General features: G+C 42.2%; 1 protein-coding gene across 6 annotated transcripts in view; it reads left to right on the plus strand.

Annotated features, from left to right (window-relative positions):
* The window catches only part of KIF2A (kinesin family member 2A), a 97,328-nt gene that overhangs the window by 32,021 nt on the left and 47,711 nt on the right, over positions 1-17,596 (plus strand). For 3 of the 6 annotated variants that reach the window (XM_024193191.1, XM_024193185.1, XM_024193186.3), the window contains exons 2-7: positions 5,560-5,654; positions 6,359-6,478; positions 7,036-7,090; positions 11,075-11,197; positions 11,786-11,886; positions 13,616-13,711. In XM_024193191.1, the coding sequence (XP_024048959.1) occupies positions 5,560-5,654; positions 6,359-6,478; positions 7,036-7,090; positions 11,075-11,197; positions 11,786-11,886; positions 13,616-13,711 (590 nt within the window). Of the gene's footprint in view, positions 1-1,586; positions 1,637-5,559; positions 5,655-6,358; positions 6,479-6,834; positions 6,961-7,035; positions 7,091-11,074; positions 11,198-11,785; positions 11,887-13,615; positions 13,712-17,596 lie in introns of those variants that run through there. The other 3 variants (XM_024193189.2, XM_024193188.1, XM_024193190.1) reach the window with 3 other exon arrangements.

Consider the following 17,596-nt stretch of genomic DNA (forward strand, 5'->3'; position numbering starts at 1 on the left):
AGGCTGGCAGCGGGCTGAGCAGGCTGGTGGCGTAAGATCAGCATTTAAATTTAATTTTAAATGAAGCTTCTTAAACATTTTGAAAACCTTGTTTACTTTACATACAACAATAGTTTAGTTATATAATATAGACTTATAGAGAGAGACCTTCTAAAAAACGTTAAAATGTATTACCGGTACGCGAAACCTTAAATTAAAGTGAATAAATGAAGACTAGGCACACCACTTCTGAAAGGTTGCCTACCCCTGATCTAATAGATTACCATGGTAGGTTGAGATATTATCATGGGGTGGTCTGGAGAATTCCATGATCCCGGGATCACACCAGTTTTAGGCAATGAAAAATTTTACTTCTGCTCTCCGTACTACTGTGGACAATTAATAGTGTTGTGATTCCTTCAGTCATCCTGGGAGACCCTGCTTATCAAACTCTCCTTCCTTGCCTTATGAAGCCTTTTAGTGGACACTTGGATAGAAGAAAGTAGCTGTTTAACTATACACTGAGTAGCTGCAGAATGACAACGGAATGTGCATTTAGTAGACTGAAGGGAAGGGGGAGGTGACTCATAACAAGGCTGGATACTTCTGAGAAATATCTGTCTCATGTTATAACTGCTCTCTGTATTTTGCACAACATCTGTGAGAGCAAGGGAGAGAGCTTCACTGAGAGCTGGGAGGCACAGGTGGAGAGACTTCCAGGGCTTTCTGAACAGCCGGACTGGGTGCGTCTACAAATTTTCCCAACTAGTCAGGGGACCAGCATTGTAGCTGCGGAGTCAGGGAAGGAAATTTATATGATTTGTATGGCTGTTTTACTAGGAATGCATGTTATTATGGGGAATTGTACCTCAATGAAATTAGTCAGCAAAGCTTTTAAATTAAATAAATAATAATAAAAAACAAAATCAAACCAGCCCTGCCCCCAACCCTGATTTTTTTTAAATTGACTTAACAATAAAGAGAACACAGTGCAAATTTTAAACCAGTGGAAATGGGGCAGACGTGCCCAAAGTGCTGAGTGCACTCATCTTTGGGGCAGGGGAGGCACAATGTGTAAAAATGTACAGGCTTGTAGTTGTTGTTTTTGTCTTGTGGGGGTAGAATGGCATGGGAAAGGCCTGTCCTTGTAGTTGGGGGAAGTGAAAGGGGTGTCTCAGTATTGTGTTCTTGGCAGACTGCTCACGTACAATACCCCAACCTAGCCATGTCATGCAAAGTATAACAATGTTCTCCAGTAAGTTGGTCTGTTTCTGCCGTATGTCTGATATCTTTTCCTGGATGTCCTCTTCTGTCCATGTGTTCCCTAGATTTATCCCTGTTCTTTCATTTTTATCCTGGAGCATAAAATCTTTGCTTCACTGTCTTATTCAGTCTCTGTTGGGATTCTGTGATGAAATCAGCAACAAGTCCTCCCTTGTCCTGTTTCTTTTCCCTCACAGGTTTGCTGGTTGTTGAGCAACTGATAATGCCCCTGTGTGGGCTGCAGCGTATCAGATGCTAACAGAACAGAGAAACAATACAAGTAGTAACTGTTCTATACTAGTCTCCCTGCTAACAGTGATAGAATATCACTCCCCCGTCAATTTCAGAATTCCTTCCCCCTCTGCTCTTCCAGTTCTGGGTGCACTTGAAGATGGTAAGACACTTTCCAACTTATTTCCCCCTTACACAAGTCCCCTGTACTAGTGCTGGGTGTATAGAGCTGGAGGTATGAGGGTGGGGGTGTGTGTCCCAAGAGGCAGGTTATTAACTGCATGTTACATCTGTAGGCTGTCTTTACACTGCAGGATGTTACCTGTGAGGTGTCCCCAAGAGATGGAGAAGATTCTATTAAAAAAGGCAGTGGGAAAACTGGGAAGATGGGGAGTGCTGTTGTTTATGAGGATGGTGCCCCTCAGCTGGTGCAGGAGTGGAAGGGAAATGCCACCTATGTGGGCAGCTGCAAGGACTCGTTGCCTTGCAATGGGTGTGCCAAAATAGAGCACTGCCTTTGCCTTGAATTCTGTTGTATAACACCTACAGATCAGCACAAAGTGCGCTATAAAAGAGGTAGACTTCTTCAATGAGTGTTCTGAACCCATTTTGCTGCAAAGAGCTTAACGATCCTGAGGATCTGACTGAAAATGACCATGGGCTTCCGTAACTTGTGTAGCCACCAATGCCTTATACGCTCAGTGCATTGAGAGTATCTCTGTAGCCCCGTTTGGGCAATTTTCCTCATAATTCAGTGCATGTTGTAAATGTAAAGGTAGCTAAAAGCTCAAGACACTGATCAGATGGTCAGCCAAATTACTTTTTCTGTTGCCTTTTCTCTTTCTCTATCTGCTTTGACAGTAAACATGCCTGCCAGACAATGCATTTCTTATTTTTTAGCCCACAGGATGCCACCATCTTGAGCAGGGGGTGGAGGTAGAGAGACCTGCTATTGGCCAGGAGGGAGAGGGAGCATCATGGAGAATGGGAAAGGGGGTGAGGGATGGCACACTTATTCCATAGTTGTGGGATTTGACATACAGGGAGAGAAACCCTTCTGAGCTTCTGGAGCTGATGCCATTTGGGGGCGTGGGTGGGATGGAGAGCAGGTGGAAAGAGGCCTGTGTCCGCTCTCATCCTCAACTCAGCACCTCCCAGGTGGTATCAGGAACCAAGTTGTTTAAATCCCTCTATGCAGTCAGTATTCAGACAGTTTATTATAATATAGCACATAATACTTATGGTTGAGGTCCCCTCTGCAGGATAGTCAGGCTGAGTCGCTGCCTGGCTCTCAGGGGTCATCTCCAGTGCTATCTCTGCCTAAGTGTCTGGCTTGGAGTTAGGTGTGCTGAAGAGATTGTGGCTGTTTGGGGAAATCTCCTCCTTGCCAGGGTCTGTGGTCAGCTGGGTGCCTTTGAAACTGTCCACTGCACAGCAGGGTTCTGTGGTGATCTTCCTCACAAAAGTCAGTCCAGCTCCTCGTACTATGCACGTTGCTGGGAGTGTTACCAGAGATCTTGTTTTTGTCCCTTGTGTTTGCATAATTCTGCTGGAGTTCCTTAACTTGGGTGTTGCATTAGGCCATGTCCCGGGAGTCGTCTTCTGCACTTGCTCCATAGCTGCCCATAGATTGTCACACTTTGATGGCTCCCATAAAGATGGGACTGGACGTACTCTTGTCCCCCTGAGGGCAAGGGAGTCCTGGATTTCTGGATTGGACCACACGGAAGCACAGTGCCTGACTACAGTGATGGACTGTGGGTATGTGTACTTGTCATAAACTGAAATTGCAAATGAGTGCACCTACATGTGTGCCAGCATTTAAACAAGGAGATGATAGCTAGTCAAGATGACCCCTTGAGCAGTGGAGGCACACAGATAAACAGACAGGTTGGTCCATGTGTAAATCAATGCAGTATGGCTTGGCAGTAAGACAACTGCCTAAAGTGGTGTTATCAATCTGAAATGGGAATGTATCCACACAAATGTTTTACTGGTATAACTCATTCGGGAACAAAGTTATGTTGCTTCCAGAAAGATGAATTAAAGCAGGAGAGGACGCCGAATAAATCAAAAAAAGAACTGTGTGTGGATGCAAGGGAGTTTATGCCAGAAAAACTCAAGTTATTCTGAAAAAGCTTTCCTGTGTAGAAGATCTAACATGGAAGATCCTATGTGCTGAATCTTTGTCTTTAATCTCCCTTGGAGGATGTGTTTTATAAGGCTTGGCTGGGTCTATTCTACCATTTACCACACCTTCCATTGACTTCTCTCAGAAATAGAGGGATGGGGGCGGGAGGCGGTATCTGGAAGAAGTGGATCTCTAGCCATTGCACCCAGCAGGGGCTTTGTGCATTCCTCCATTTCCCCTCTATTTCAGGGACTCCCTACAATTTCTTCTGCCAGAGCTTCTGTGTACCGCCTATTCTCCCTCCTCCCATACCAGGGTCTGCCATCTCCCCCTCATGCCAGTGGCTCTGTGCAAACCCATTTCCTCTTCCCTCCTTCCTTCCTATTGTTCCCTCCATGTCAGGGGCTCTGTGTCAGTCCTCTATTTCACCCTTTCCCCCACATGGTAGGGGCTCAGTGTACCCCCTGCTCCCACAGCAGGATCCTTCAGTATCCCTCACCAGAGGTTCTGTGTGCCTGCCATTCTTCCCTCCCACATTCTCTTCCCATGGTAGGGTCACTGTGTGCTCCCGATTCTCTTTTTCCCCCCGCCAAATGCTCCCTATCCTCCCTACCTTCACACCCATACCATGGTTCCTCAATCTCCCTCCTGCTAGGGGTTCTGTGTGCTCCCCATTTCCCCCACATGCTATGGGCTCTGTGTGCACAGCCCTCTCTTCCACCCATACCATTGTTGTTTCTCTGGGAGAAAAGTTATTCAGGGTTTGAACATGTTCAACTATATTGGGAGAATGCATGGAGATGAGATGGGATATTGTCAGGCTGAAAGGCATTATGGGTGCCATTACCCAGTTTGATCTGCAAGCAATTGCAGAGGTGCTTGAAGTTGTGGCTGTACTAAAGAGATGGCGGGGCCTCCATGTGAGCCTCATTTTTTCTCTTGCAGTTCCCCCAAAATCAATAGGGTTCTGGCCATTGATGTCTAAACAGTCCCTGAAATTTTGGAATTCATGTGATGAAACATTCAAAGTTATCCAATTACAGAGAGACAAATGCCATCAAGCTGAGTGTATGCCTTACAAGCTCAGCTGACCAATTTGTAGTACACTAAATATTCATGATGAAAATTCTTCAGTCCTTGTCTCCATATAAAATGTTTCCTGTCTCAATATACTTCATGAAGACTTGCATGCTGTTTGCAAAGTCATATCCTCAAAACCTCCACTTCTCCAACAATGATCAATTCATGTTGCTTGCACTTTGATATTTCCGATCTGATGGTGGTGCTAATGATGAAATCCTCTCGATTTTAGTTGGATGACTAGCTTATCCATTCCCTGTCAACCGAGGGCATCAGAAAAGCTGGTCAGGAGGCTCTGAGCCTATTTCAGGAACTCAATAGAAGACTGCAAAAAAGCTCTCAGAAACATGTGTTTATCTTGACTATATACAGTACATCCAGGTAATGTCCTTTCAGTGAAAGGACCACAAAACTGGAACTGCTAATGAAACCCCTCTAAGCTACGAAAGTTTGCCAGATTGCACGTCTCCTGTTCTCTCCTGCATAATTAGCAGTCACATTTTTATTTTTTAACGCCTGTGATTCTGTGCATACTGATGTGTTGTCAGGAGCTAGTTTTTTGGGCTCAGCTTTGGTCTCTGTGTGTTGTCTGTTTACACTGTGAGCTTTTGGAGGCAGGGATTGTCTGTTTATATAAAAATCTGCATAGTGAGGCCTCTAGGCACTACCATGATAGAAATAAAATAAACTGTCTACATTCATTTTATTTGGAAGCGTTTAGGGGAAATTGGAACTACTTCCTTTTTTTACATATCTTTTTGTGAGGGAAGTTACAAGATCAGATCCAAAACTTCTGGGGTGCAGACTGGGACTAAAATAATTTTAGGGAAAATTCCATAACTGCTAATAAATGAGTGCTAATGTTTCCCTTCTAGGTCGAATACATCAAGCTATGGTAACATCTCTCAATGAAGATAATGAAAGCGTTACCGTTGAATGGATTGAAAATGGAGACACTAAAGGCAAAGAGGTACACTAAATAATTTAGAACTCCTCTCTTTTTTTTTTTTTTTTTAACTTTTCTAGAATAAAGACTATTGGAATGCTCTTTTCTTTAAACTCTGTATATTTTATCTTGAACCTGAATTAATTCATACAGTAAAACTACTGGAAAGTTTTTTTTTTTTTTTTAATTAAATTAAATTAAATTGTGATTCCGTGGTTCCAAATATTGTTTAATGTGCATCATAGAACAAATGACATCGGTTTCTGTGGTGCTGTATTTTATTTCCTGAGTATACATTTCTATAATAATACTGAGTTCTTATGTAGCACTTTTCATTATAGATCTCAATGTTCTTTACACCGGCAGTCAGTCTCATTATCCCCATTTTACAGACGGGAAACTGAGACAGAGAGAGGGAAGTGACTTGCCTAAGGTCATCTAGCAGGCCCGTGTCAGAGCTGGGAATAGAAAAACTCCTTTTTGCAATATAATAGGACCAAACTATTGATGTTTTCTTTTATTTATATAATTTTCAGGCAACCTGAGGACCAAAATTGTTCAAAAATTTTCTTCAGCTGAGGATACGCGAAGTATCTCCATTTACAAAGCTAAACAAATGATGGACTAAAATCACTAAAGGTGTCTGCTTGTCTGTGTGTAAATGTAAAAAGACTCACAAGCGTGAATGTCTTTTTTTTTTTTTTTTTTTTTCTCCTTCTTATTAACAGATTGACTTGGAGAGTATATTCTCACTTAACCCAGATCTTGCGCCTGATGAAGATATTGAACCCAGCCCAGAGACTCCACCACCTCCCACTCCTTCAGCCAAAGTAAACAAGATTGTGAAGGTTGGTGATATGTTCAATGAAAATTACTATCGTCTCATTCATATTAGTATTTTACCTGTAATGTTTAAGAATGTTAAGTTTAATTTTCACTTCTGTGCATTATAAGCTAATTCAGGAATATTTTAGAAATCCGTATCATCATGAAAAAATTTGAGATTTCTGAAGGGCAGAACTGGAAAAAGAAGAAATCAGCAATTAATCTTAATGCTCTTACAAAGGGGACAGAGTGAATTTCTTAGCTTGGAACCAGCTTTAAACTTGTTAAATATAGCTTGTGTCCTTTATTGTGAAATGTTTGTATATCTTGAGGAAAATGATATTTGGACCTTTTGTCTTAGAGAAGGTTTTGGAGGTTATTAAACGATACATTTAGCTCGCATCCTGTATCCTCTTCATCATATGTGCTGCTGGGAGGGACTGTGCAGCACCACCTCCCCAATACTGCTCATGCTGATATCTGTGATTACTTCTGTTCACTGAAAGTAAGCAGAGATTGGGCTACTACTTACAATAGAGGTGATAAAGAGAACAGATTATAGAGATTTCTCTCTTTATAGAATCGACGGACTGTGGCTCCTATTAAGAATGAAACTCCTGCCAGAGACAACAGAGGTAAACGACCAGTTGTATCTTTCCATTCCACAAAGCAAGAAAGTGAAAATGTTAAACTGACACTTATTTAAAGTTCTCTAGTATCCTACGTTTTCTCTGGTTTATTACTTGGCCATGTTAAATTTAATGGGTAGGGGGAGTAATTACTGGAACTATTCTGATGATGTATTTTTAAAAAGTTAGTATGTAATCAGTTTTATATAAAAGGCCTGGTTTATATTTAAAACTTCTATCGACCTAGTTACCGCCGCTTGGGGAGGTGGTGTTCCTACGCAGTGGGAACAACATCTGTCGCTGTAGGTTGCATCTATGCTGTGGGGTTATGCTGGCATAGCTGTGGTACCATAACTGTGGTGCTATAGTCCCTAGAGTGTAGACATGGCTTAAGTTCAGTATAAGAGATTTAGTGCATGTCTATATTTTATGCATCGCTTATTTATGTATCTAATAAATATATTCTTTAAAACAGCCTCTTGTCATATTTCACCATTTCAGACATTCCTTTGTGCTTTTGATACTACTTTTGTTTGTTCCTCAATTCAGTATTTAATTAGTCTCTAAAAGCATGTCTACAGGACACTCAGGAAAGTTAAGAGTGAATTAAGCTAAAGTGAACTAAAGTCACTTGACCTCTGAATTATGAGCATCAACACAGGACTTTAATGCATTTCAGATTCATGTCTTCAGTTAATTTAGCTGAACTTGCCTCAGTGGCCCTGTGTAGACATGCCCTTAGAGCAGTGATACACAGACTGAGGCTCGGGAGTCAAAGTGGCTTTTTAATGTGTCTCCTGCAGCTCTTTGCAGCGCATGATATTAAAATAATGTGTGATTTAATTATTAACCAATCTAAGTTATTAATCAGTCAGGATGCTTTTACTATGTTGTTAACCAATTGTAGTTGAATATATATATGTTAAAAAAACTGACCAGGTATTATTATTTTATCAACTACAATTGGTTAATTTTATATTTTATATATATAATAGTAAATGAAACAATGAATTCACATTACTGTGGATTTTTTGAGTAATACTGATCGCTGATTTGGCTCCTGAATCACTGAGATTTGAGTATCACTACTTTAGAGACTACTTAAATACTGGATTGATCAACAATCAAAAGCACAAAGGAATGCATTGTAAAAAGCCAGCAGATGGTCCCCAAATGTGAGCAGCCAAGTCCTGGAGGCTCAGTGGCCTAGAGGGGCAAGAAGCCGGAGGATTCCAGCTTGGCTGGAAGGAGCCAGGGAGGTGAGGGGCAATTTTGGCTTTAGTACTGCGGGCAGCCTCTGTGAAAGCAAGGAGGACTGTGCCGCATGCAGGGCAAGTGTGTGAGAGCCTGGGGAGCGGTACTGTGATGGACTGGGGCGGTTAGCGAGCGCTTAGGCTTGTGTGCGTCCTGGGAGAAGGTGAAGGCCCCCGGGGAGCATCGTACCTCACCAGGCTGGAGGCCCAGAATGAGCAGACACAGAACCGATACCTTACCAGGCTATCACAACTCCGCTCCATGTGCACCACTGGTGGGATTAGAGGCCTCTGGGGGGTGAGGTTAGTGAAGGTTTTGGGCACCTCTGGAGTTGGGGGGAAGGATTGTGCTGTTGTTGAATTCCCTTAAGTTTCCCAGATGTACCCCAGCCCATTGGTCTGTATCCCAGCCCATTGGTCTGTACCCATTCCCTTGCCTGACATTCTTTTATATAAATAGTTGGAATACCCCTCTGTGTGTTATTGGGTTTTGTGTCTAGACTTTCCGGACTCACGTAAGCAAAGGGGGCAAATGCTCAACCTGGAGAGGAATAGGCGCAGGCTCGATAGCTTAGGGCATCTACCAGCACCTCTGTCCAGCATGAAGGGGTTGACACAGCATGAAATATGACAAAAGGGTGTTTTTAAAAACATGTATATTTATTAGATAAATAATAATGTGATGCATAAAATCCCTAAAAAATACCAAAATAAACATGCATTATCTAGCTAAGGGTGTTTTTGTTCTCTCCACTGTGTTAAAATTATTTAATCTTTACTGACCATGCTTACCTGATTTGTCAGCATTACCACTATGTCACATTAGAACAATTTTGTTAAATGATTTAACTTAAAAATCTTTGAGTGGTCTCTGCATATTCCTATTTGTGGGATCAAGGAACCTGCATCATAAGCTTCCAGAATCTTCTGATGGGCAATTGGGACCACTCACTCTGTCCCTTCTCCCTCTCTAGACAGAGACTTCCATTGGACAAAAAGGGGAAAAGAAAATTTCAGTGTGTATTGGCATGAGAGGGGAAGAATTCTTGTTTTACATTGATTTGATTGGCCTAAATTTAAAACATTTAATTACATAAGTCATGTCCTTCCTTTCATTATATTAATTCACTTGTTTAAAAATAAAAATTTATAAATCTAGCTCTGCAAATGTTGATATTGTCAGTGTTGTCTATGTGCCTTTGTACAGTAGTAACTTCAGCTTGGTGCAGGAGAGCTGTGTAACTCTCATTCACTGTGATGGGAGCTGCACTTCTTATCCTACACCTTTTACTCTAAGAATTTTTCCTTTTTTGGTCGTTCAGTTAAGCCTTTGTGTCAGTATACTATTTTGTTCAATCAGTTGATTGATACTGTAAACTAGATCCCATCTGTTGATGAATTGGAACTCTGATGTCTTATCATATTTTCCCCTCAACTATACCAAGGGAGTGTTTGTTTGTCCATCCATGTGTTCGCTGCTCCCACAGTTGTCTTCATACTCTAATTTCATGTTGCCTTTCTTGCATGGACTGTCCTGTCGAAATTGCTACTCAGATCTTTACTTTCTCCTCCTTCAAATCCCTTCTCATAACCCACTATTTCTGTGATGCTTACAGGAACCTGGCCAACTGAAAAGGGATAGTTTTAAGCATCAGTTATAGGTACAGTTTAACATCTCTGAAAAAAATCATGCCATAAAGATGTAAAACATTAAACACCTGCCACTCCCATTGACTTAAGTGGGAAGATGGGATTGCTCAGCACCTCTGAAAATCAGGCCACACGAATATATAAAAAATGCACATATTTTTATTGTATCCTTGACACCTAACCTTTGTATGTCACCTGCCCTTAGCTGCCAAAATAAGAATGGGATGTGTCTATAAGCATTCAGTCTGCTCTGCGTTGTATATTGTATCCTGTTCCTTCTTTCTTTTCTGCCCCACACTCCTCCCCACCCCCAAATATTGCAAGCTCTCTGAGGCAGAGACTATGTATTATGTGTTTGTTCTAGGTGCTCTATGGGACCCTTGTCTTGGTTCGGGTCTTTAGCTGTAACCACAGTGCAAATAAATAACTCAACATTTTAGGTCCCAGTACTACAATCACAAATATATGGTTAACTTCACTCGTGAATAGTTCTACTTACCTTAAGTTAAATGCTTGCTTAAATGTTTGTGGGATTGAGGCCTGAGTGGCTAGTTTATGTTGATTATAACTGGGGCTCTCTGTTTGTGACTTTCCGCAACCTCTGTGACTTCTGCGGGGGCTACTGCAGCTGACCCCAGGGCTGCCCAAGCAGCTGGCTCTCCCCCAGCAGCAGCCTCTCCAGACACCCCCCTTCTCCAGCACCGACCCCCTTAAGGTTTAGTCAGAGGTACTTATAGAAAAGTCATAGACTGATCACGGGCCATGAATTTTTGTTATTGCCTGTGACCTGTCCATGACTTTTACTAAAACTACCCATGACTAAATCAAAGTCTTAATTATAACATTAGGATTAGTAATTCACTGTATTGTGTGTCTTAACTAAAAACATACCTTTAATTTTTTCTAGTAAACTATTTGTTTACTTAGATGTCACTAAAAGACCTTTTTGTTGTGTTTTTAATCATAAAATATTTCAGAATCTGACAGTAATATGGGAAATGTGAAAAGGTCCTTCTATTAAATGAAAAATTTGTTAAATGTTCATGTTAAGATTAGTTCTAGACCATTTTATGTTTTTCTTTTGCAGCGGTTGGTTCTGCACGTGCACGGCCTACTCAACTTCCTGAACAGTCTTCCTCTACACAACAGAATGGTAGTGTTTCAGATATATCTCCAGTTCAAGCTGCAAAAAAGGAATTTGGACCCCCTTGTATGTAAACCGCGTATCAAGGATTCATTCATTTTAGGCATTACATGTACAGTCGCCTGGACATCTGTGTAATCCATAATTGTTGAATGGTCTAAACCCACAGTTGTGTCTGTAGGTCTCCATAAGAAGCATTTTCAGATTACTGTGGGAAACAAAAGCTTGAGTTCTGTCATTGTTCTGTTGGTAATTAGGTTTTAAATTTTTCCTTCAATTTTTCTAAACCTTGACTGTTCATTTAAAAAACATAAAAAAAATTATTTTAAATTGTCCAGTCTTTTTTAGTTCAAACCAAGCGATCACATAAATCAGTTAGTTTGTTTTTGAGGACCATTATCTGTTATATTTTTATTTGGGTATTTCTTGTCCAATTCCCATGAATAGTTTTTTTTAATTCAGAAGCCAATAAAGTTCAGAAATAAAGTTGCAGTAGTTATGCTTTGCTAGTATTGAGCTGTTTGAGGAGCTAATCAGTGTAAAGATTTAAATAAATTATAATTATTGATAAAATAACATAATTGAAAACTTGTAGTGTAAATATTCAATCCATGTGACAATTGAATATTCAAAAAATGTATCTTTTTCTTTAAGCACGTAGAAAATCTAATTGTGTGAAAGAGGTTGAAAAATTGCAAGAGAAACGTGAGAAAAGAAGGCTACAGCAGCAGGAACTTAGAGAAAAAAGAGCTCAGGTTTGTATTGGTAGTTCAGAGCTGAATTCTACACATCGCAGAAAGCCTGTGGCGAGAAGATCTATGCTAAGTTATTGTGATCTTTATTGTTTATATAAACTATGACTAGCTTGAAACTAAATGTTTTCTTCGTATGTACAAAACTGAATGATTAGTCTTCAAGTTCCATAGTCATTTAGGGTGCATGGTTGTGTTGTTATGGTAACTCACCTTATCATTTTATCTGATTCTTTTGTTTCACATACATTTATTTTTTAAGTTTTGCATTTGCTGGTCTGGCCATAAATACTTACAAATGCAATCTCAGTGATAACTGTTGCCTAAGAAAAACATATGGACAAAAATATTAAGATCCCTTGCCTCAAAATATAGCATAATATTTGTGACAAATTACCCTTTTCTTATCTTCGACGGGGTGTGAGTGGCATATTTGAGAGCTTGAGGTTTGAAGAATGTTTTTTAAATACTTCTACAGACATTTAAATTTTGTAACATACAAGCAATATGGCCGTAAGTTGTTAGAACTTTGTTAAAATGTGAAGTGGCTAATCCTGTAAGAGAAATATTTTAAAATTAATGACTTTGTCACAGGAGAGTAAAAGATTTAGAAAGACCAGTAGCATAATCTTGTTGGCAGTCCTGTATGTATGTTTTAGTCTCTAAGGAGATACTAGCAATCTGCTAAGGACATAAGTACCACCAGAAAGTAAATGATTCAAGCAACTTGATTTCATGGCTTTATGATGGGCCTAAGCTTATCTAAAAGGTTATACGTGGATTTTTTTTCTTTTTCTTTTTTCATCCATTTAAATGAATTAGAAAGGTACTGTTTCTATGAGAACAAATAATACTTAAATACTTTAAAAATACAGGATACTATTTTTTGAGATTCTGCCTGCATTAAATCTTGAATTAAATCTTAAATTATTTGATTGATTCCAAGAAGCCTTTTTTGTGTCTAGCATTTCTAAACTTCTGTATATGGGAGTTACTCTGCTGATCTGTGTGACTATGCAAGTGTGTTGTGTTCGTTTTCAAAGGTTTCTTTTTTAAAATGCAACAGTATTGGAGTACTACTCTAATCAAAGCTTTTTCAGTTCTTGAACCCCAAGTGCAAAGTTTTCAGAATAGTAGTAAGGCCAAGACTTTTTTGTAATGAACAGTGTAACTTTCTGAATCTTAGAAAGAAACAGGCATGAAGGTAACACATGTTATGTAGATTTATGTAGGATAATTTTTCAGTTTTTATAAGTGGGTGATGATGAATTTGTAGATGACCTATTTTATTTTAATTATTATTATTATTTATTATTACTTTAGGCAGTATTATTTTAATGGAGAAGGTTTTGGGAAAGGGCAAGAGGTCCCTCCCATCCCCTTTCAAGTTTTCTTATGTTGAATCATTATCAAGGTTGATTTTATAGGCAACCCAAAACATAAGTTTATTTTAAAATTGAACAGAATGCTTGTATTTTTTTTGGTTTTGGTTTTGCCGTAAAAATCCAGCTTGTTTCTTGATGAGTAAAATAGTCACATGGTCAAAACTAATGATGTGTGAAAAATATGTGGTTTAACTTTTGCAAAACATGCCTTTTTGAAGAAAGTTAAGACTTCAGCAAACATTGTATACTTCTATTCTTGTTTCTGTAGCTTTTCTATAATTATATTTGGAAAGTATTTGCAAGTGTCATGTTAATAAAAACTTTGTAACTCTGTTTTTTTTCCATAGGATGTTGATGCTACAAACCCAAATTATGAAATTATGTGTATGATAAGAGATTTCAGGGGAAGTTTGGATTATAGACCATTGACAACAGCTGATCCTGTAAGTTTACCTCAGGAATTGTTTTTAAAAGGCAAGGATTTTCTTCACAGATTTTTTTTTTTTAGCCGTTTATATCGTTTTACCACACTTGAATTTTTTTTTTAAAGATATTAATGTACTTGTGAAGCAGTGTGGCCCAGATTTTTAAAAGGTATTTAGGCATTGCAGTGTTGAACATTGAGGTGTCTAAGTCCCATTTTCAAAAGTGACTTAGGCTCCTGGGTCCCATTGACATTCAATGAGATTTAGGCTATTAAGTGCTTTAGTCGCTTTTGAAAATGACTTGGACATTGCAGTGTTGAGCGCTGCAGGATCTAATACCTTTTACAAATCTGGGCCTGAGTGATTAAACACCTAAAAGTAGTTTTTGTACCCCAGGATTATAATTCTATAACTTTTAACTTGTTGAGTGCTATTTGCATTGAAAGGAATTATTAAATTTTATGTCATTAAAATGTGTGCTAGCACTACAGTATTAGAACTCTACCAATGTACATTTATAGGACAGAATTGTCAAAGGAGTCTAAGGTGTCTAACTCCCTTAGGTTCCTTTGAAAACCCAATTCTAAATGTGTAGATTTAGGGCCTTATCTTGAAAGGTACTGAGACCATCTCCTATCTCAGGGTATGTCTACACTACGAGAGTAGTTCGATTTTACTTAAATCGAATATGTGGAATCGATATTGCAAAGTCGAACGTGTGTGTCCACACTAAGGACAGTAATTCGACTTTGTGAGTCCACACTAATGGGGAAAGCATCGACATTGGAAGCGGTGCACTGTGGGCAGCTATCCCACAGTTCCCGCAGTCCCCGCTGCCCATTGGAATTCTGGGTCGAGCCGCCAATGCCTTCTGGGTAAAAAAATGTGTCGAGGGTGCTTTTGGGTAACTGTCGTCATCCGACCGTCACTCCCGCCCTCCCTCCCTGAAAGCACCGGCGGGAAATCAGTTCGCGCACTTTTCTGGTCAGTGACAGCGCGGACGCCACAGCACTGCGAGCATGGAGCCCGCTGCGACCATCGCTGCAGTTGTGGCCGTTGTCAACGCCTCGCAGCTTATCATCCACCTTTCCCAGAGGCAGATGCAGAGAAATCAGGCGAGGAGGCTACGGCACCGCGGTGAGGGCCTGAAGTCTGAGAGTAACACAGACCTGTCAGAAAGCACGGGACCCAGCGCCGAGGACATCACGGTGGCAATGGGTCATGTGGATGTTGTGGAACGGCGATTCTGGGCCCGGGAAACAAGCACGGACTGGTGGGACCGCATAGTGCTGCAGGTCTGGGATGAATCCCAGTGGCTGCGAAACTTTCGCATGCGGAAAGGGACTTTCCTTGAACTTTGTGAGTTGCTGTCCCCTGCCCTGAAGCGCAATGACACCTGGATGCGAGCAGCCCTGACTGTCCAGAAGCGAGTAGCCATAGCCCTCTGGAAGCTTGCAACGCCAGACAGCTACCGGTCAGTCGCGAACCACTTTGGCGTGGGCAAATCTACTGTGGGGGTTGTTGTGATGCAAGTAGCCAACGCAATCGTTGAGGTACTGCTCTCAAAGGTAGTGACCCTGGGAAACGCGCAGGCCATCATAGATGGCTTCGCCGCGATGGGATTCCCAAACTGCGGTGGGGCTATAGATGGAACTCACATCCCTATCCTGGAACCGGACCACCAGGCCAGCCAGTACATCAACCGAAAGGGCTACTTTTCAATGGTACTGCAAGCACTGGTGGACCATAGGGGACGTTTTACAAACATCAACGTCGGATGGCCGGGCAAGGTTCATGACGCTCGTGTTTTCAGGAACTCAGGTCTGTTTAGACGGCTGTAGGAAGGTATTTACTTCCCGGACCACAAAATAACTGTTGGGGATGTGGAGATGCCTATAGTGATCCTCGGGGACCCAGCCTACCCGCTAATGTCCTGGCTCATGAAGCCCTATACTGGCGCCCTGGACACTGAAAAAGAACTCTTCAACTACCGGCTGAGCAAGTGCAGAATGGTGGTGGAGTGTGCTTTTGGCCGTCTCAAAGGGAGATGGAGAAGCTTACTGACTCGCTGTGATCTCAGCGAAACCAATATCCCCATTGTTATTGCAGCTTGCTTTGTGCTCCACAATCTCTGTGAGAGCAAGGGGGAGACCTTTATGGTGGGGTGGGAGGTTGAGGCAAATAGCCTGGCTTCTGATTACGCCCAGCCAGACAGCCGGGCGATTAGAAGAGCCCAGCGGGACGCGCTGTGCATCCGGGAGGCTTTGAAAGCTAGGTTCCTGAGTGAGCAGGGTAACCAGTGACTTTTCAGTTTGTGTACAGAGAAGCTGAACCTGCCCCCGTTTCTTTACCCACTAAATGTTCAGTATCCTCTCCAGTTACATACCCCGTTCCCCCCCTCCAACACACGTTTAAAAATAAAATCACTTGAATTTTGTTAATGAACACCGTTTTCTTTATTACTGTTTTCGTGGGAAAGTGTTGAACCTGGGACGCAGACTGTGGTGGGGAGCGGGTGTAGTGTAGTGATGCAAATGACGCTTCCAAACTCCAGGAATGACAGACTCCGCAGTGGTGGACTGGTGGTTTCAACAGACCCTGCCACCCCTCCTGTTCAGGACTCTCTGTGTGGGGGGGCTATGTGACTTTGTGGCAGGGGGAGGACGGTTACAGATCCCCTGCTGCGTGGCTCTGTGATCCAGGATAAGGACCGCTGCATAAGATCTGTAACTGCCCTCCCCCGCCACAAAGTCACAGAGCACCCCCCCACCCCCCACAGAACACTAAAACCACCTCCCAGACTGACCAGGGTAACTAGTGACTGCAATGTGTGTGTGCCCTGCTGCTGAACCTGCCCCCGCCTCTGTACTCTGGTAAAGGTGACTGTCCTGTCCAATTACCAACCCCCTTCCCTCCCTTCAGACAGACTCTCCTCTAAAAGAACATGATGGAAACAGTAATTAACAGAAACGTATTTTTTATTAGCAACTACACATGAAACTGGGGGGTGAAACTTGGACGGGGGCTTGTGTGAGGCGGGAAGGAAAGGACTTGTCAAATTTTGGGGAATGAGAGCCTTCTAGTAATAGAGCACTCTGCAGGGGTGGAGTGAGAGTTTTCATGGACTCTGCCGCCCCTCCTTCTTTGGACTTTGGGTGAGGGGGGTATGGGACTTGGTGGCGGGGGAGGGCGGTTACTGATAGACTGCAGCGGGGCTCTGTCCTCCTGCCTCCGGTCCTGCAGAACATTCACAAGGCGCCGGAGCGTGTCCGTTTGCTCCCTCATTAGTCCAAGCAGCGTTTGAGTCGCCTGCTGGTCTTCCTGCCGCCACCTCTCCTCCCGTTCCATGTGTGAACGGTGCATTTGGGACAAGTTCTCCCTCCACTGGGTCTGCTGTGCTGCCTGGGCTCGGGAGCAGCCCATAAGTTCCGAGAACATGTCCTCCCGTGTCCTCTTCTTCCTACGCCTCATCTGCGCTAGCCTCTGGGTGTGTGATGCCAGGCTAGGTTGTGAGACAGTCGCAGCTGTGGCTGTGGGAATGGGAAAAAGGGAGTGAATTCCTCAGAAAGATAAATTTCGTTGTGAACAAAGAACATAGTCTTTCTCTGTGAACAAGACCATGCACAGCACCTATCACATGCGCACTCAGGACAAGGTCGAATTTTCGGCCTTCGCATTCAGTGCCTGGGGTCTTGCACTGCAGATCTGAGAAGCGGGGCAGGACACCGGAATTTGTGTAGCAGGCAGACATGGTAAGCCGTAGACTTGTGGCTGCTTAAAACTTTAATAGTAGCACTGGCCTCCTTTCACATTGAAAGCAATGCCAGTCCCTGCTGCCAGCAATCCGGCAAGCATGAACTCTGCCCCTGTCCCACCCCCTCGCGGCTGTCCCAGGGAAAGATC

Source organism: Terrapene carolina, unplaced genomic scaffold (assembly GCF_002925995.2).
Source record: "Terrapene carolina triunguis isolate 2854851 unplaced genomic scaffold, T_m_triunguis-2.0 Scaffold69, whole genome shotgun sequence".
Taxonomy (NCBI): domain Eukaryota; kingdom Metazoa; phylum Chordata; order Testudines; family Emydidae; genus Terrapene; species Terrapene triunguis.